At 42.4% G+C, this 19,182-nt stretch overlaps 2 protein-coding genes across 4 annotated transcripts in view; both read left to right on the top strand.

Annotated features, from left to right (window-relative positions):
- The window catches only part of tbc1d14 (TBC1 domain family, member 14), a 121,849-nt gene extending 106,622 nt beyond the window's left edge, over positions 1 to 15,227 (top strand). For all 3 annotated transcript variants that reach the window (XM_030430666.1, XM_030430667.1, XM_030430668.1), the window contains 2 exons: positions 11,785 to 12,043; positions 12,134 to 15,227. In XM_030430666.1, the coding sequence (XP_030286526.1) occupies positions 11,785 to 12,043; positions 12,134 to 12,190 (316 nt within the window). In that variant the 3' untranslated portion in view covers positions 12,191 to 15,227. The remainder of the gene's footprint in view (positions 1 to 11,784; positions 12,044 to 12,133) is intronic.
- Positions 15,228 to 17,293: 2,066 nt separating this feature from the next.
- ccl36.1 (chemokine (C-C motif) ligand 36, duplicate 1) lies at positions 17,294 to 18,466 on the top strand. The gene is made up of 3 exons (XM_030429895.1): positions 17,294 to 17,482; positions 17,618 to 17,729; positions 18,129 to 18,466. Exons 1-3 carry the CDS (start codon positions 17,410 to 17,412, stop codon positions 18,220 to 18,222), a joined length of 279 nt encoding a protein of 92 aa, XP_030285755.1. The 5' UTR covers positions 17,294 to 17,409; the 3' UTR covers positions 18,223 to 18,466.
- Positions 18,467 to 19,182: the final 716 nt, after the last annotated feature.

Here is a 19,182-nt window from a genome sequence, read left to right as displayed (position 1 = left end):
GGTGATCTATTTAAAGGCCAGATTTTAGTATCCTTTCAACAGTTGAAGTTGCAACGGCAATTTGGCTTATTCAATCAAGGTGACTTCTACAGATATTTATAAATCAGAGATTTCATTGTTAAAGATGCCACCTTAATGACTAATAACACCACTTCATTTTTGGAGAAAGCCCTGTCTCTACAGATAAGAAATGCATTACTGTTTTTTAAACAGCCCTGAACTCCAATTCTCCTCTTACCTCAAAAACCACCAAGCAAGCTTGTGAGAAAGATCTAGGCATTGCTATAGATGATGCTGACTGGCAGGAAGTCTGGTCTCAGGCTATGAACATTTCTGTGTGTAACCCCACCAAATCCATACAGTTTAGAATTGTACATCGCACATATATAACACCTGTTGTCAAGAACAAAATGGACGCTAATTTCCCCGCTTTGCTGGAAATGTAATTCTCAAACTGGTAATTATGTTCACTGCCTCTGGTCATGTGTGAAGTTACAAAGGTATTGGTCTGGTGTCTGGTCTGTGTCTCAATTTGGATGGACCCTATGTGCCTTATACTTGGTCTCCCGGATGGTCAGATCACTGACGGTAAACACAGGAGACTTTTCAATATACTGACTTTTGCTGCTAGAAAGAACATTGGATTTCACATTGGACCTCTGGATCAAGAATGCTGCTCCGACAAAAAAGTCATGGCACAACATTGTTATGGACTGCATTCCTAGTGAATACATCCCATGCATTCTTCACTCCAAAACAGATGCTTTTTTATAAGGTCTGGGACCCTTACTTGCAGCATATCGGGCCCACACTGCATTTTCCTTGCTATGTCTCTGAGCTGTTTTGTGTGTTTTGGGTTCTAAAAGAAAAATCTCATGAAATATATTTATTTATTTATTTTTAAAAAAAGGCCACTCTTGATCCAAAACACCAGGGTCTCTCCCTCTGTTCTAGTTTGTTAGTACAATAAACCACACAAGACTTATTATTGAGCTGATGTTGGCATTAATCAGAATCAGAATTCATTTATTTGTCCTGCAAACGTGGACATTTCTGTGTCACAGCAGCAAAAGGACAGTAATATTACAATAATTATTGTAGAAAAATAAACAATATAATAAAAAGGTAAGAAATACTAATAGACTCATATACATTGTGTATACATAATATTGTACAATATGAACACGTGTAATTGTAAACAGTGGCAGTGTATTGTTGTTAATAAATGATAAGTATGGGTATGAAAATTGTCCAGTTGCATAGTGCAGTGCATAAAAAAGAGAAATGGGTTATGTGTAAGTTTTTATGGCAAACTGCCAGATGCTAACTTGCATATGTTGGGAAATTTGCATAATTAGCATTATTAGAATTAATTAGCATTAATCGCCTATATGGGCAACATTTCAGCAACTGCTTGGCTGATTTGGACAATATTGGAGTAGTTTTTGGGGTTATTGTGGATGCTGAATCCCTTTCTGACATTTTCAAAATTCAAAATGGCAGTTTAAACCAAAAGTGGCTATGTTTCAACTCCTGATGGACTTATTTTGATTAATTTTGAGTCAATTTAGAAGTTTTAGAGGACACTGAAACTACAAATATAAATTGTAGGATATTTATGAACACAATTATCCAAACAATGCAGGATATGTACATTTTAATTCACACAACATTTACACTCTGAGGTGACATTGGAGGTAACAAAAGCAAATACCATATCAAACTAGAATGCTATTTCTATGTCTAAATAATATAGAGGAATGAGTATAATACAAGTTACAGGTAGAACACAAGATTCCTGGAACAGGTTTTAAAACACAAGTATACCTAAAATTATCAGAGCAGAAAACTCTATGTGCACTACTTACACAACGTGTTACAACTAGAAAACTTTCATCAAGCAAGAGCGGCTTGCACTTCTGCTACTCTGCACTATATAACCATATCTTCATCATCAATGTCATCATCTGCTGTGTCTTTATCTTCTTCTTCAGACTCTACATTCTTGTCATCTTGTCATCATGCTTTTCTTGCTGTGAGTATGTGAGCGGGTTGCAACATGTACTGTCATAGCCTTTGCAGAAGCAGTAACTGGTACAGGCCAGGCGTGCAACTGCGCAGCTGTTGTACATGGCTTTAACCTGTTCACACCCACCTATTTTCAGTAATTTCGCCTATTTAGCATACCCAAATGGAAAAGCTGATAACACAAGAACTACAAGTCCGAGATGGATGTATGATACGCCATTTGAAAGCTGACAACCAACACAGTTTCTGTGAATGTGTTTATTTAGCATGTACCATACACACAACCAAAATGACATCAGTTCAAACATGGCTCTAAAACATTTTTTTTGTCTTCGAAAATAATAGGTCATATTTGAATAACAATAACTAGGATGTGCTTTTTGTAAGGCATATGGCAATATAGCACATACCTTCCTCATCTTGTCAACTACACCTGGGTGAAATTTTAGACTTCTAGACCTACCCTTATGGGAGTTATGGAGGTTTTAGTTTGTGGTGTCACTGGCGTCCACGAACCTCTCCAAAACGTCTCCAAATGGCCAAATTGTGCCAAATGCTTTTACTCACTTCTGTGACACTGGAAACATTACTGAAGCATTTTGGTGACTATAAAACCTTTCTCCATGATTCAAAACATAATTTATTCACACATTCATTTGATGGATGGTTGGAGGGGTTTCCACACACTTCTAGGTGGCCATATTGAGATATTGTCATGTGACAAGACACTACAGAATAGTTACCATTATACAAAAATGACAGACTATACTGAACTGAATTTCAAACAAGGATTTTATTGTCTATCAATACACTATTACTGTATGTATAACGAATGCTCGTCAACGTCAGTCCCGGGGGGAAGACACGGACGGACGGACAGATGGTCATCAACTTCGTCAGCTGGGGGACGGACGGACGCTCATCGCCGTCAGCCGGGAGCTCCTAGCCGTCAACCGGGGGACGGACGGACGGACGCTCGTCACCGTCACGCGCGGAGTATAGCGGCGCAGCGCCGCTGTTCCACCGTCTGGGGAGAACCCTGCAAAAGTAGTGGAAAATGTATAAAAAAACAAAATAATCTACAAAAATGAAGAAGTATATACAACTGTACATGGGCATAACTGATGTAAGTGGACATTGTGGGCCATTCTACAACCCATGTTTTGTGTGCCACTCATTGTAACAGTCCCTTGTGGCAACAAAACACAAGGGAACACCACATGTAGAACAGCCAACAGGTGTTTTTTTGTGGCAGAGCGTGCAAAGGCGTCTGCCGACACTGCCTGCATCCCGCTTAGCCACATTTTGCCCCTCTTTGAAATAATGCGGCTTGTGGGATGCTGCTGGGTTTGGGGGTGCAGTGCAACTTGAGGTGGATGGCTGGGACGTTGACGCAGGTCCTTGGTCTGCAAGCTCCTCAATAAGGGCCTGGCGGAACTCTTTCTGCGTCATGGACTGCCCCCTCTGACACTGCTGGTACAGGATGTGAGCGTTCACAACCGCAATGTCCAAAAAGTGATAGAACAATGTCTTGTACCATTTCATTGTCTTGTGTGTGGCACTGTAGTACCCAATGAGTGCATCCGACAGGTCAACCCCCCCCCCATGTGCTGGTTATAGTCCTTGACTGGTGCTGGAATGGGGACATCGATCGCCGCCCACTGTCCAGCTGTCTTCACTCTCCTTCAGGTTGTATCACCAGTGAATGCCTTGTGAATGGTGGAACACATGACAACCTCTCTAGTGTCCATCCATTTCACAAAAAGGAGTTCGCTGTCCCTGATCCACTTGATTGTCCCCCGAGGAGTGCCCCTGGTGAAGTTATTGATGGTGGTCTTGGGGAAACCAACCCGGTTTGTGCGGATGGTACCACAAGCCCCTGCCTTTTTCTTTAGCAGGTCCAGAAAAAGTTGGGAGCTTGTGTAAAAGTTATCAACATAAAGCTGATAACCTGTACCAAAGGAATCAAAGTCCATGAGGTACATGACAGAGTCATAGCTCAGTCCCTTTCCAGCGCTAGGTGACTTCCCCTCATAAACAAAAAAATTCCACGTGTAGCCAGTGCCAGAATCTGCCAAAACAAACAGTTTGTATCCCCACTTAGTGGGCTTGTTCCTGATGTACTGCTTTATGGAGATTCTGGCCTTTGATGCAACCATCCTTTCATCAATTGCGATGTGTTGCTCTGGCTGGAAGTGGGCTTTGCAGGCTTTGACAATCTGGCTGTAAAGGGGCTTGATCTTGCCCAGGCGGTCATAAGCTGGTGTCCCCCTCTTAGCTGTATTCTCCTCATCTGCTGTGATGTCACTCATGTGGAAAGCACGAGAAATCCTGAGGAATTTATTTCGGTCTGGCAGCACAGGAACGTCCAGCAGTTGGTGTAGAAGCTGCAGCGTCCCCTGAGCCAGAGGGGGCAGTGAAAGATGCAGCGGGGGAGGTAGCACTGGTGGATGCAGAGGAGGATCGTTGCCGCTTCTGCCGACCACCCTCAGCAGGAGATGGGGTTTGGCGTCTGAGTGTCCTACTTTGAGGCTCCCAATCCACGTCACTGTCAGACTGTGACCTACAAAACACAATGCAATGCACAAATGTTACCAAATATAATGAAAAAATATATAAATGCATTTCAATGGGGTGTTATTTACATAGGAAACAAATAAACACGGATATGATATTATATATATTACACAAAAACATCAGGGAAATAACTGTACATAAACAGAATAATTGAATTGGGGGAATATTCCCAGTGTCTGGTCAGTGAAAAAGATCTAGTTAAATTTGTTTACAAGCTTGATAAAAAAAAACATCTAAATAAAAGGGAATTAGAGGGTCAAAATGAATTACATTCAGGGTTCTCCCCAGAAACCCCAGTGCACCTTCTGTCCGGGGGGGGTGGGGTGGGGGTGGGGTGCGCGAACGCTCGTCAACGTCTGTCCGGGGGGGGGGAAGACACGGACAGACGGTCACCAACTCCATCAGCCGGGGGACGGACAGACGCTCATCGCCGTCAGCCGGGGGACGGACGGACAGACGCACGCACGCACGCTCGTCACCGTCACGCGCGGAGTATAGCGCCGCTGACCTAGCGGTATAGCGGTGTAGCGCCGCTGTTCCACCGTCTGGGGACGGTGCCTAAGCCGCGCCTAAGCCGTATAATGGCTTACATAACTTTAGTTGAGTAGCTAGCTAGCTTGCTAGGCTTAGCAAGGCTAATTAGGCCCTGGGGCGCTAACCATTTAGCATCATTTATGACATGCTAATGTATACTGTACTGTTCACTGTAATCATTAAAAAAAACCCCACCCACTAACTTTCATTCAAATTTCACTCATGGCTAAATAAATAAATAAAACATGATCAAAGATAACGTTACTCACCGATCTAAGATGTCGTCAAGTCCCTGAGCGAACATCTCCTCTCTCTCAGAGTCATACTCACTGTCTTGACTCTCATCAGATGATGCTATAGTCCATTCCTGGTCATCTTCTTGGATATATTTGGATTTCTTCCTGGCTTTCGCCATTGTAAACTATGAAAATGCCGACGAAGAAATGTAAATGTTTGCTGCGTCTCTTCACCATGCGTCTGCTGCGTCTCTTCACCATGCGTCTGCTGCGTAAAATCCGCCCACAAGTCGCCAGACGCACGGAAACCCCTCGGCTCATAAATACCTGACCTGGGCACGCCTGCCCTCATTAGAAAGGTAAAATAATTGGCTAGAAGCCTGAGTGATTGACATGTCGATAGCCAATACGCTATTCCTATACTAAGGCAGCGAAAAACAGTAAACAAAGTCTATTGGTCCTTCAAACAGGCAGCGCTCGATCTACTTCAGGGGCTCTGCTGGGGTGAAAACTGAACAGAAAAAGATGGGGACACTTTTATTTTGTAGCCAGCAAAGTGATGAAAACAAGCATACCCAACATCACCATACAGGAACTAGAAAACATTTTGGTGCGGCCGGTAAAGTATGGACTTTATTTGCCGGACAAAGTTGGCAGACGGTAAACAAATGGACTTTACAGGACGATATTCACAAGCTGGAATAATTTTATGAAAAACCATTTTTATGCTTTTGATCAGTGGATTCTTACGGACAACTGGAATATAGATAATTGAGGAATGGACACATATTACGGCTTTATGGCCGCTTCAAAGGTAGGGAGTCGCCGTGTGTTTCTTGTGTCTCACGTTTACCATGCTGGTGAATATCAATGATTTATGGTTTGGTGCTCATGATTTCTGCAAAATCAACTGGATGAATGAATTGCGGAGATTCTCCCCTTTCTAACGACGTATAGTATGTCCATATTGATGAAAGTTGAAGCGGGATACGTCACTGCGCAGTGTAGACATACAGTCATTTATCTGAAATCGCCCGTCGGCGGGCGGGTGGGTGCGGAGAGGTTAACCCAGCTTTGCAGCTAAAGCTGATAATGTCCAACAGGGCAGAAGGAGCAACGGGGCTTGCATCCAGGACAGATGATGACTTCCTCTCCTTCCTTCTCGCCTTCCTTCTTGTACCATCCAAACTTGGTAATGTCCACAGCTGGTGGATCAGGGCAGTCTGCTGCTTTCCAAAGCAGCACCTGTAGATGGGCATGCCGTCCATGGAGGTGCGCGTTGCGCTCTGTAGGAGGCAGTGTCTTCAGTGCTGGGGGGGTTTTGCACTTTCCGTATATCTCATAACTGGCGACGTTCAGAGATGCAGACTTCCTGTGGTTGTACAGAGCCAGGAGGAAACCTCTCACTGCCTCTGTGATTTGCAAATCAGTAGCACCCTCCTCTCGGATGAAGTGAAGCAGGTCACCAGGCACTACTCTCATGGTCTTTAGCAAGGACACATTCCCTTTACGAACGGGATAGAAGGTGGTGTCACACCCGGAGAGAGCGTGCATAGCCGAGATGGAGTGACAGTGCTCACTCAGATTCTCTACTGTCGAATTTATGTTGAGAACAGTGCCGTCCCATCTCTCCATCTGCAGGTGACATGTGATACCCACCTTCCAGCACCAACGGACCATGAGCACAAACACATCAGTGTCGTCGCTGAAAATGTGGACAGTTTTAGCACTAACAACATTTATGAGATGAGGGAGACGTCAGCCTCGTCATGGGTGACAGTACTGTCTGCTCTGCTGACCATCTCAATGTGAACTCCTCGCCTAGCCTCTGATTGTTTGTCTTGTTCCTCATCACTTTATTGTGTGGGGGGGTTGTCAGTCAGTGCGTTTACATTACTTACTGAGTTAGTCCGACTATGAATGGATTTTTAAGATGCAAGTATACGTAAGATCTGACCGGATCGGATTTCTCATAGTAAAACACCTAGATTATTCGATCGACAGTTGCATTACTCGTGCATGTATACGTTCCATCAGATCAGATCAGAAAGTAGAAGGACGGTGGCAGCGGTGTGTTTCTTCCAAAATAACCGCAACCAAGAGCGCCATTGTGCATCTAGTTTGTGTAATTATCATGTACACCATATACGAAATGTACAAAGATGTAGCTTCGTCTTGCTCTTTGTACGTCATCTTTCTCGAATGCCACAGCAGAGTTTGTTGTTGCAGGTGATGTAAAGAGGTCAGCTGGAGGTGGCTCTATTACCACTAGTTGAAATGGCGCCACCTATCATATCAGGGTCTGACATGCTCCAGCCAATAATTCGATTTTCTCACGGGCATGTACTCGGACAATTGCAGTTGTCTAATTGAGTAGCATAGTCGAACTATGAGGTTGGACGCTCATCGCCATCAGCCGGGAGCTCCTAGCCGTCAACCAGGGGACGGACGGACGGACGGACGGACAGACAGACAGACAGACAGACACTCGCTCGTCACCGTCACGCGCGGAGTATAGCGGCGCCGACCTAGCGGTATAGCGGCGTAGCGCCGCTGTTCCACCGTCTGGGGAGAATCCTGCTTAGGCGGGAAGCAAAAATGCTTGGGCGCAGCGCCTACGCCGTATAATGGCAGGGAAAACCCTGGCTTGTTGTTGTGTCAGCAGGCTAAGGACGGTTGCTACTTTCAAATTAAAAGCCCCCCGCTAAGAACCCAGTTCTAAACTCCAATGGGGTGCAATGTAAAGCTCTTATTTTGAAGTCAAATTTGTGTCATTGTTCACAGCCCAACTTTGAGCTTCACGTCACGTCACGTCACATGTTTACGCCTACCTCAGAGGCGGCTTTTGGAAAAGGAGGAATATTACGCCTCCGTTTTAGAAAGACAGGCCGGCACATTGCCGTCCTTACCTTGGAGCAAATGTGCCGCCTTTTCTATCTAAAAAGGGCTGTTGATAGATGCAGGGACTGGGCAGAGCTGGTAGTTAAAGAGGGTAAAGAGCTCCGTTCTTCTCTTGCTCCCCACTACCAACAGCCGACCACCTTATTTGAGATGGGTGCATGAAATCCCCCAGGAAGCGATGAAGAGAACAGTGTGCTCATGTCCTGCCTGATCTTCAGTGCATCTTGCACATTCACCTTTACATCCGCCACCTTAGATTTATGATATGGTAGAGGGTAGTAGTCTCTGTGGTGAGTGGGTGAGAGTTTTCCCATAGTACTCTCAGGATTTTAGCCCGGTCCTATGAGTCCAACTCCCACCGTCCTTTACCCTCTTCTTTGTGTCCTTTGGGCTTCATTGTCTTTTCCAATGCTTCAGCATCGTCGTACATCTCATTAAATGACTTGGAGAGATGAGAGCAGATGCCAAAAGATTGGATACACACTGCAACCTGCTCAGGGTTGGTGGAGATGTCCTTTATGCCTTCTCCTCCATTCCCTTGCTTGATGCATGTCTTCTCCCCAAACATATCTCCACTCACTGCAGCTGCACCATCTAAGTGGCAGCACACATTGCTTCTGGCAAGTGGGTCATCCTTGGCAGTAGCAGGAGGGTGCTGCATGTCGCACAGATGCCATGTGATCCATCTTGAGTAGTTGTGATGACTGGCGGCAAAGAAATAGGGCAGCATCTCTTCAAGGCATTGTTGTCGCAGCAACCAGTCACCCTCTCTTTCTGCTCGCCAGAACTTATTAGGGTCGGGATGATGAGGCAAAGTAGGCTAACTTTTTTTGGTAGTTGTGGTAACATTAACTGTTGATGTATTAATTACTGTGAATTAAGTCTCTGGAATTTACTAAAAAGAACTGCTACCATATTTTATCAATTTAAACCACCCCAAGAGATGGTTTAGAAGTAGGCTATAGAGATATTAGGCTATATATAAAACATCAAAATTAAATGTGCACTTCATACACACTGTAATCATGGTTATCTGCTTCGATTTAATCAACTTACTTGTATTGACATGATATGATCCAAATATAAAAAGCTCTGTTTTGTCCATCTTTCCATCTAGCCAGTATTCTTCCCGACGCAGTAACCACAGCAGCAATGACACAAAGTTACGAAGCCAAAAAATGTGAGCAGAACTGAAGAAATTTGAAGAAATATTAGGTGTCAACATTCACACCAATGACATTGTGCTCTCTTGATTCTGAAATGCAGGTCCAGTGTATTAAGCATATAAATAACCTCAAAATCGACTCAAAATTTATCAAAATCAGACCACTGGGAGTTTAAAAATGGCCAATTTTGGTTTAAACTACCATTTTGAATTTTGAAAATGTCAGAAATGGATCAGCATCCTCAGTCAACCGCAAAACCACTCCAATATTGTCTAAATCGGCCAAGCAGCTGCTGAAATATTGCTCGTATAGGCGATTAATGCAAATTGAGCAAATTGCCCAATAAGTTAGCGTCTGGCGGTTTATTACTGCTGGGGACCCATACTGTACATTTCTAACATAAGACTTTGGTGTACTCAACATTTCCGGGTACACAATGGGGCTCTATAGGCTGGCAAATAGACTACAGTGTTGGTTGTACAGTCTGACAGCAGCAGGAAGAAAGGACCTGCAATACCTCTCCCTCATACACTTGGGGTGTATCAGTCTTTCGCTGAAGGAGCTGGCCAGTGCTGTGATAGTGACCTGCAGGGAATCCACCAGCGATGATAACAGCTTATCCATCATCCTGCGCTCTCCCACCACCTGCAGTGGGTCTAAAGGGCATCCAAGGGTGGAGCTGGCCTCCTTGATAAGTTTATCAACTTAAGACCATGACTGATGCCACCACAGAGTCATAGAAAGTTGTCAGGAGTGCCCCCTACACTCCAAAGGACCTGAGCTTCCTCAGCAGATGGAGTCTGCTCCAACCTTTCTTATATGTTGCTGCAGTATGATCAGTCCAGTCCAGTTTATTGTTCAGGTGAACTCCCTGGTACTTTTAAGATGTCACCGTCTCAATGGCCGTTCCGTGGATGTTTACTTGCGTGCAGGGTTGTCTGTGCCTGTGGAATTCCAGTATCAGCTCTTTGGTCTTCCCGGCATTGGGAGGTTCCACTGGAACCAGTCTACAAGCTAGAATTCTTTCATAGTAAAATCCTCCAGAAGGCATCAACACCACAAACACAGATTAGAAGTCAAGATCAGTAGCCTCTTTCACACTGCCGTTTGCACGCGGGGATCCGGCGCCAATTCTCCGCACCCTCCCCTGTATGAAAGTTTCAGATGCGGAGAGGGGGGAAATTTCGCTCCGGCGCTGATCCGCCTCTGGAGGTAGTATCAGGGCCGCATTATTGGTGAGCCGTCCCAGTGTGAACAGATAATCCGGAGGCGCGGAGCGAGGGCGTGTCGGTCTGACTAGTCTGATAACTGCACAGGTCCTTCACTCAACTAAATACAGACAAATGTCCCACAAAGCAACGTTACAGGACTGAACAAAAGTAACGTCGTAACTGTAGCTGTCTTTGGCAACTTATATGAGGAAAACAAACACCACAGCTGTACGTGGAGAAGCGTCTGTCCTCCTATCTGTCCTACCGACTCTTTGTCACATTTCTGCCCGAAAAACAGCGTCTGTCACCGGCAAAAACTTTAACTCACCGAGTGTTTGTGATGAAAATAAATCACCACGACCGTCAGCCCTCCGGACCGAGACTTCAGGGAACTTTCCCCCAGAAAACAGCCTCCGTCCCCGCGAGTGACAGAGTCAGACAGCGTCCTGTTTACTGATGGTTGTTATTATGTATAATTATGTAATTTAACGCGAAAAACTTATCTCCGTAACTTTCCAGGATGTTCGGTGGGTCAGGATCTCAATCACTACACATTATAACAGCATCCATATGATTATAAACTGTCTGTGGGTTTAGATAGACAAGGGGAACACCTGGGGGAACACCTGGGGGAACACCGACGTCATCAACATGACGTGTACCATCACGCCTGTTTAGGAGCCGCAGCGCCGGCTTTATGTGTGAATTACACAAGTGAAGGCGGAGATGCTTCGCTCTGTGTGAATCACCATCAGCGGAGAATTGGCGAACCACAGCTCCGGAGATAATGCGGAGACGCTGTGTAAAAAGGGCTAGTGACTGCAGTTATCTGAGGTGAAGCCCAGTCATGGCTAGCTATCAGATAAAGCGTGGGAAAGCGTAATGTTGTTTCGGTTGGGCATTATAACTTTAGTTTTGGTGCCATCCTCAAGTGGCCATTGAAAGACCTGCAGTTTTTGTACTTGTACTTAATTTTTAAACCCCTGAGGATACCACTAATACAGTTGCAAGTGTACCTCAAAGATTCAGATATGTATGGGCTTGTTCCTTGTTTTCACATGTGCATCCTTTTGAACTGAGTTACTTTATTATCTAATGTGCCCTTTCCTCTCTCTGTTTCCCTTCCTCCAGGATCTTCACTCTATACAGTAAGTCATTGCCATTGGACCTGGCTTGTCGGGTGTGGGATGTGTTCTGCCGAGATGGCGAGGAGTTCCTGTTCCGCACTGGGCTGGGCCTGCTGCGTCTCTATCAGGATGTTTTGACCTGCATGGACTTCATCCACATGGCTCAGTTCCTGACACGACTGCCCGACCTCATCCCTGCTGAGCAGCTCTTCCAGCACATCGCTGCCGTCCACATGACAAGCCGCAACAGGAAGTGGGCACAGGTAGGATGTTGCAGCTTTGCATTTTAAGGGCGTTTTGTTGGCACTGTTTCTCATATATTTTTTTAACAGCAGCTCCATCTGTCTGCTCAGGTCCTACAGGCATTACAGAAAGATCCAGAGCGAGGCAGCCCAGTGCTGAAGCGCTGAGCTGAGATCACACAGACTCAACCATTAAAATTTAATCCATAGAAGACCGGATGGACATAAGAAAGACCCGTGTTCAACATCTATGGGACCTGTCTGGTTGTAGCCGCTGTGATAAACCTGTTGAGCTGTGTCACTGCTCTAACTTGAACCACGACCCTGAAGGGAAGGGTGTGAAAAGGATACAAGGCCTTAATTATCTCCCAACACCCCTCCACTGCTCTGAGGCCCAGCAGTGGACTGGAAAGAGTCGCTGGCAGAGGCTGAAAAGAATGTATCACACACTCCCACACACACCTACTGGGCTGACTCAGGTCTCCACAGACTGGAGGAAATCGGAGATGCTAGTAACGACCGGAATCCTTCACATTTTAATCTCTGCTGTCTTACTAGCTATAGTTCCATTTCAGCTCACATTTGGCTGTTTTTATGACAAAAAGTCTATGTATGACATTCCAATCTGTAATTACATATTAGTCTAGGAAAGTAATCGTAATGTCCTAAAATGACATCTTCAGAGACTCTCAGCATTGAAATATGTTAAGTGGAACCTCAGCTCACTTCTGTGTGTCCTGGTTTGTCTCAATATTGTTGTTTTCTGTACTTTTCTCTCAAAACTTCAACCATTCCTTCATATTTGATGTAATTATTTGGATCTTGTGTGCTTTTCAGTTTGTGTGTTTCCTGAACCATTCCAAGAAGCCAACTCTGTCTTGAACAGAGTTAAAATCGATGAAAATGCTCATAACCTTCATGCTGTATGTTAAACACCTGAAGACAAATCTGTTGTCTCTGAGAGATAGCACCATGTTGTTACGTTTAATTAAATGTTTGAGCCCTCTAAAAAGAGGGGATAAGCTGCCTGTAAATGCGTTTTACAGTATATTTACTTCAATGAAACTGGTGTAAAAAATGAGGTAATGTGTGCTGTAAGCCGCACATAACATGCAGTGTCAGACATGGACACCCCAACCCACCACGCTTGCTTGATGTACGTTTCAGCTTGTAAGTGTTTTGATTCCTGATTTCTGGGTGTCAGTGTGATGTCTTTCAAATTTGTATTTATTTAATATTTATCAAACAGACGTAAACAAGACTTGTTCCAGTCAAATGAAGGGTTGCTGATGAGCCTCTTCCCACCAAATTAAGTGAAGAATAACGGAAGAATAATCATTTTACTCATCATTTAAACAAAAAAGCAAAAACGTTCACTTTTTCCAGCATCTTAGTTGTGTGGAGTTGCTGCTTTCTTTGTCAGATAGTACATTGAAATTGTTTGAGTTTTGGACGGTAGGTTGGACGAAACGGAAAAGCAATTTGAGGACATCATCAAGTGAAGAGTATATTGTGTAAGCGCTTTCTAAAAGCCCTGATGATAAGCTACAGGGCAGCCCGTTGAGTGTCTGTGGCATGTCTGAGATTTAACAGCATCTGCCCAACTTGTTGTTTAGCTTAGCAAAATTGGGATTTCACTATTTGACTATAGTTTCTCACGACCTTTGTCTGCCTTTAAAGGAACAGTTCACCCCAAAATGCAAATCCTAGTCATTATCCAATCATCCCAATGTTAATTGATTAAAGTCGAATGAATATTCGTAGTCCGCAACACATTTCTGGAGCTTCATAGAAAAACAGCATTGCAGCATTGTTCTAAATTTCTGAAGTAGATGGGCACTTTAACACTTTAAACACACTTTAACTTTGCAGTGATGGTTTACGCTTCGGGGTCTAGGGCCTTTGATTGAAGAGCTTGTCTGGAGCCAGTTTGTTTTTGTTTAGTTCCTATCTACTTCAGTTGTTCAGGAGAATGCTCCAACACTGATTTGCTAAAAATCTCCAGGAATTTTTTGAGACTACAGACCCTCACTTGACTTTCTGTCAGGATGGAGGTGAGTAGATAATAAGAGGAATTTCTACTTTTGATTTTTGAACTTTTCCTTTAACACAACTAGACCCAAGCTAAAACTTCTCCAAGCTAAGCAAAACTTGCAAGAAGACCATGGCATGTAAATACTTGGCTAGTTGCTTTGTTTAGATGACAGATTCTGGTTTCCTGTTATCTGCATGTCAGTGGTGAGATGGCGGCAGGTGTGACTGTGTCATCTCTCAGGTCTTGTGGCTGCTGTTCTTTGAGATTGTCAGTGTGTCGGCGCTGCATTCACACCATGGTTAATGTGCAACTCCATCCTGACCAGTGTTCGGTGAGGCCAGTATTTATATCAAGCGTCATTACCAGCATTGTTTTGATGAGTTCACACAGTGCTAAGTTAAGGTGAAGTACCATCTGTAATGTTTACATCCCGCACAGAAAAGCAAGTTTGTTAAATGTAATTTTTGCCATTTTGCACAGACCTATTCATCAAATGAAATCTCAAATCTAGAAAGACGGTCTGCAGCAGACTTTCTGATCACTCTTCATGATGCACTCCCCCCACCCCACCCTGACGCCCCCAGTGTTGTGACACATGGCAGGACTGCAATAAAGCTTTTTGCACGTTAATGAAAGCCTTTGATTTGTGCCTCACATCATCACTTTGTCATCACTCGCAGGTTTTAACGGGTTGTCTTTGTCATCCTTTATTTTCTGTGCTTAAGTTGTGAGCAGCTGGCGATACAAGCTGAAGTGTGTGGTTTTTTATGTGTGTATGTGTTTAAGTGTTATTTCCAATATAATCTTTTAGTTACTGTGTTATTTGGTACATTAAAGTCTGGCCTGTGTATGAATTGACCCTTTGCCAACACTACCTGCTTCCTGCCCTTCTATCACACTGGCAAATAATGAATGGTCCTCAAAACAAAATTCAATCAAACTAAATTTGAATGAAATGTGTGGTAAGCTGTTTTATTCACTGGATATTTGTAATTTCTTTGGTTCTGTTTGTTTTGCAATTTTCTATTTTGTTTTTCCTCAAGAGACCCGTGTACTGTAGATGAGTGATAAACAGACATGGAGACAGCAGAGGGTTACCATGCAGCTGTATCTCACTTGAAATGTATATAAACAATGGTTTTATTAAAATAAAGAGCTATACATATTCAACTTGGAGCAATACTGTTTCTTTGGTCATGTTTAATGGAAAATGATAAAACAACCTCATCATCGCCAGCTCACAAATAGGCACCTATACAAAGGTATTGAAAAAGAGAGTTTTGTCACTTCCACAGACTGTTATATTTCATAATGGCATACACTGAATCATTCCAACACTGAATTTGTGTGTGTCTGTCTGTCTCTCTGTCTCTCTTTACTGTCTCTGTGGCTGTCTCTCCCCAATCTGAGTCTTTAAATTGAGGTTATTATTAAAAGTGACACCAAAACTACTGCAGCCAGAGGTAACTCCGGTGAGTATTTGACAGACAGTTTTGGACAGCATTTATGCAAGAAGAAATATATCATCTGCGTAAAAACGGAAAATAATAATTGTGTCTTGGATTATGTATCCTATCAGTAACATAAATGTGGGTCGATTAGCTACCACTGACGACATTAAGGTCATGTCATGTTTGGGTCTCTTAACATTTTAATGTATAAACTCCCTAAAATGTTAAAGTGAAACTCTCGCCAAAAAGCAACCAAGGCTTTATTTGTGATTGAATATGAGTCAAACCTTCATGTAAAAGCGTAATTACGACTAAAGAGGCACTTTTAAGATTTACTGTAGTTTCGTTTTTGGGCAAGCTTATTTTCAATGGAGTGCAGGGGCACTCATATGCTAGCATCAAAATTTTTAGAACACTAAGAAGGCTCGACACAACATGAAACTTTGCTCGCAGTATCACCAGGGTCTCTACACATGAACACGAGCATTGAGAACATTGTGTACACAGAGTTTACTAAAAAGAAGGTTTTTGAACAACTCACGTTAGTAGCTGTGAGTGCGACCTAACAGGCGGGAGAGTAATGGTGGACTGCTCCACACACAGATTATTGATCTAATTTAAAATGTGATGTGTCCAGACTTTTGTGTACGGAGTCAGTTGGGAGTATAACCAAAGACAGTTCGTTGGGAGTTTCTGCTCTGACATTACAAATATATTCATGGTAGAAAATAAATAATAACAGCAGCAGCTTTGAGTGATCAACCAGTCTACCTGCTGCAGTCACACTGTTAGTTATCGCTTACTCTAAAAGCGGCCTGTGCCAGACTTTGTGCAAACATTCAAGGAGTGGGGCACAGATAGATAGCTGTCTAAAATTACCAAAATGTTACAGTGACCTCATAACTATTCTGTTGATAAAAAATAGATCTATACATCTACTTTTTATTGTCCTGCAAATAAGAATTACATTTACACTATGTTCTTATTTCAAGAGCATATTATTAGTATATTCTTAATTTAAAGACGTATTAGGTCCAATTTTCATATCACATTTTATCTCCAGAGCATGAAGTCATTTTTAAACAAAGAAATAAGTTTCAATCAAACTGTAATTATTTAAATAAAAAGCTCCTTTTTCTTCCCTGTGCAGGCATTAAACAAAAACAATATGGGCAGTAACGACCAGTAGGCTCCAGAAAACCAGGTAAGCAGTGTTCCTGGCTCCAAAAAGAGAAGACACTAAAGTTATGCTCCTCTGCTCAGTTTGTTCGACAGTTGAGGTGATTTCAATGCAATAAGGAACTGAACTGAAACAGAGATTTCAAAATTGGCCATATTAATCACTTGTCTTCTTCTGAATAGTAGTTCAGTTTTCCTCCACTGTATGTCTTCAGGAATTTTAACACTCAATATAGATTTATACTATAGTCTTCAAAATATTCCTACAGTGGGGCTTAACCCCCGCACCCCCCCAGCAGGGCTAGGACCCATGACCTCAGTGTTTCTAAAACCCTGGCTAAGGCCCTGCCTAGAGGTCACCACAAGACAAAGGCTGTCAAACTTTTATTCAACTGAGTAAAGTGTAAGAGTCATTTGGCCAATTATAGTTTTAAGAAATAATGATTGTAGTCATGGTTCATGCTTTGAGCTACATCTTGGCTCACCACAAAGGCATTTCCTCTGCAATCAACCACTCAAACTTGAAAAAAAAACGAGCGGAAAGTTTCACCTTAGCAACTTTAGTACCCTGAGACCACATCCCCCATCATCTTCCTTCACAAACATTTTTGATCGAGATAAACGTGACACGGCACACCACTAAAGGTTTAGATGCCCTTGACTGAAGGTGAAGAGCAGTTGTGATATTAATCTCTATTGTCTCACCAGAAGAATACGGTGTCATGATGAGGACTGGTCACATCCTCCTGCTCTGCATCTTGGGAGCTGCACTGCTTTCCTCAGTCATCTGCAAGAGTAAGTTAACCTTGGTGTTATACACACACACACATATATATATATACATTAATACATTACTATATACATATCTATTAATACATTACTTTATACATATATAGACATTAATACATTACTTTATTATGTTTTCTTCAGGTGAAATCGGTCCTGAGGACTGCTGCTTCAAATTCTACCCGAGAAGAGTGAACAAAAAACTAATCCGTTCATATTACCTGACTGATGATCGCTGCCCCAAGACTGGAGTCATGTAAGTGCTACAAGTTTATTTTAACACGAGGCTTCAATAAGAATAACACGTACTACTCAGTGTTGCTATTACTATTTAATCAATAAGATTTCATGCATTTTTTTTAAATAGTGCTCCCTAGATTAGATTTTTTTCTCTTAAAATGACTATTATTGTTATTATTATAATTATAATTATAATTATGATTATAATAATAATCATAATCATAATAATAATCATAATCATAATCATAATAATTATGATGATTATTGTTGTTATTATTATCGTCATCATTTTGAATTACGTTAATGCTGTAAATCCTACTGTTGGTGTCTGTTTCCTTAATTCTATTTTTTATTTGATCTTTACAAGAAGATTGACTATTAAAATTACATTAACATCTTCACCTCTTTCTTTCAGTCTGATCACACAGAAGTCTCGTCACATCTGTGCAGATCCGACTCTCTCCTGGGTTGAGAGCATCATGAGGAACCTGGACGAAACCTCCTTTTAAATTGACTGCCTGCTCTTTCAATTTTCTGATGCTTTTGGCCCTTTATCAAATAACATTCTATGACATGCATGTTACAATGTGGTCTTGATCTTGTAATAATGTGCAAATCTGTTGTAAGTTAAGATTGAATCTCCAAATTGAGTTACTTTAACCTTGCATAGGCAACCTGACCAATTTATCCTTTGTAATGTCTTTTGGATTCTTTGTATTATCCAAAATAAAGCTCATACAAACAGTGTGAAAATGTTGTCTTGTGTCTTCCAAATTTCATAAAAATTAGGAAAGCCTTAATCCGTCATGCTTGGTCTATAATGACAAAATTATGTTGATTAAACAAACTATATGAAAAAAAAACCTGACCAATTTACTTTCCATATAAATAATAGTTTGCATGACTGTAGACACGTTTTATGTTTTTGCATGTTGAGCTTACCTGCTGTGCACTGATTATTTGGAAGTTACAGTCTCCTAATCGACCTTACCCAAACTTTAGTATATCAAGTCAACAGTCATTTCGTGTGTGTGTGTGTGTGTGTGTGTACTGTGTGAATAGGCCGCCTGCCTGTGTGTGTGTTTGTGTGAGTGCGTGTGTAATGTGTTCGTAGGCTGCCTGCCTGTGTGTGTGTGCACTGTGCGAATAGGCCTGATTATTGTTGTTATTATTATCGTCATCATTTTGAATTATGTTAATGCTGTAAATCCTACTGTTGGTGTCTGTTTCCTTAATTCTATTTTTTATTTGATCTTTACAAGAAGATTGACTATTAAAATTACATTAACATCTTCACCTCTTTCTTTCAGTCTGATCACACAGAAGTCTCGTCACATCTGTGCAGATCCGACTCTCTCCTGGGTTGAGAGCATCATGAGGAACCTGGACGAAACCTCCTTTTAAATTGACTGCCTGCTCTTTCAATTTTCTGATGCTTTTGGCCCTTTATCAAATAACATTCTATGACA

The sequence above is a fragment of the Sparus aurata genome, chromosome 10 (genome assembly GCF_900880675.1).
Source record: "Sparus aurata chromosome 10, fSpaAur1.1, whole genome shotgun sequence".
NCBI lineage: Eukaryota > Metazoa > Chordata > Actinopteri > Spariformes > Sparidae > Sparus > Sparus aurata.
The sequence above is the reverse complement of the archived record's forward strand: the minus strand, read 5'-3'. Positions and strand labels throughout refer to the sequence as shown.

What these genes read in the sequence shown, in the direction of transcription:
- ccl36.1 (XM_030429895.1), top strand. Translation starts at nt 17,410, where the DNA reads ATGATGAGGACTGGTCACATCCTCCTGCTCTGCATCTTGGGAGCTGCA. An exon ending in TTCCTCAGTCATCTGCAAGA is followed by an intron (nt 17,483 to 17,617) that starts GTAAGTTAACCT and finishes TGTTTTCTTCAG; the next exon opens with GTGAAATCGGTCCTGAGGAC. An exon ending in TGCCCCAAGACTGGAGTCAT is followed by an intron (nt 17,730 to 18,128) that starts GTAAGTGCTACA and finishes TCTTTCTTTCAG; the next exon opens with TCTGATCACACAGAAGTCTC.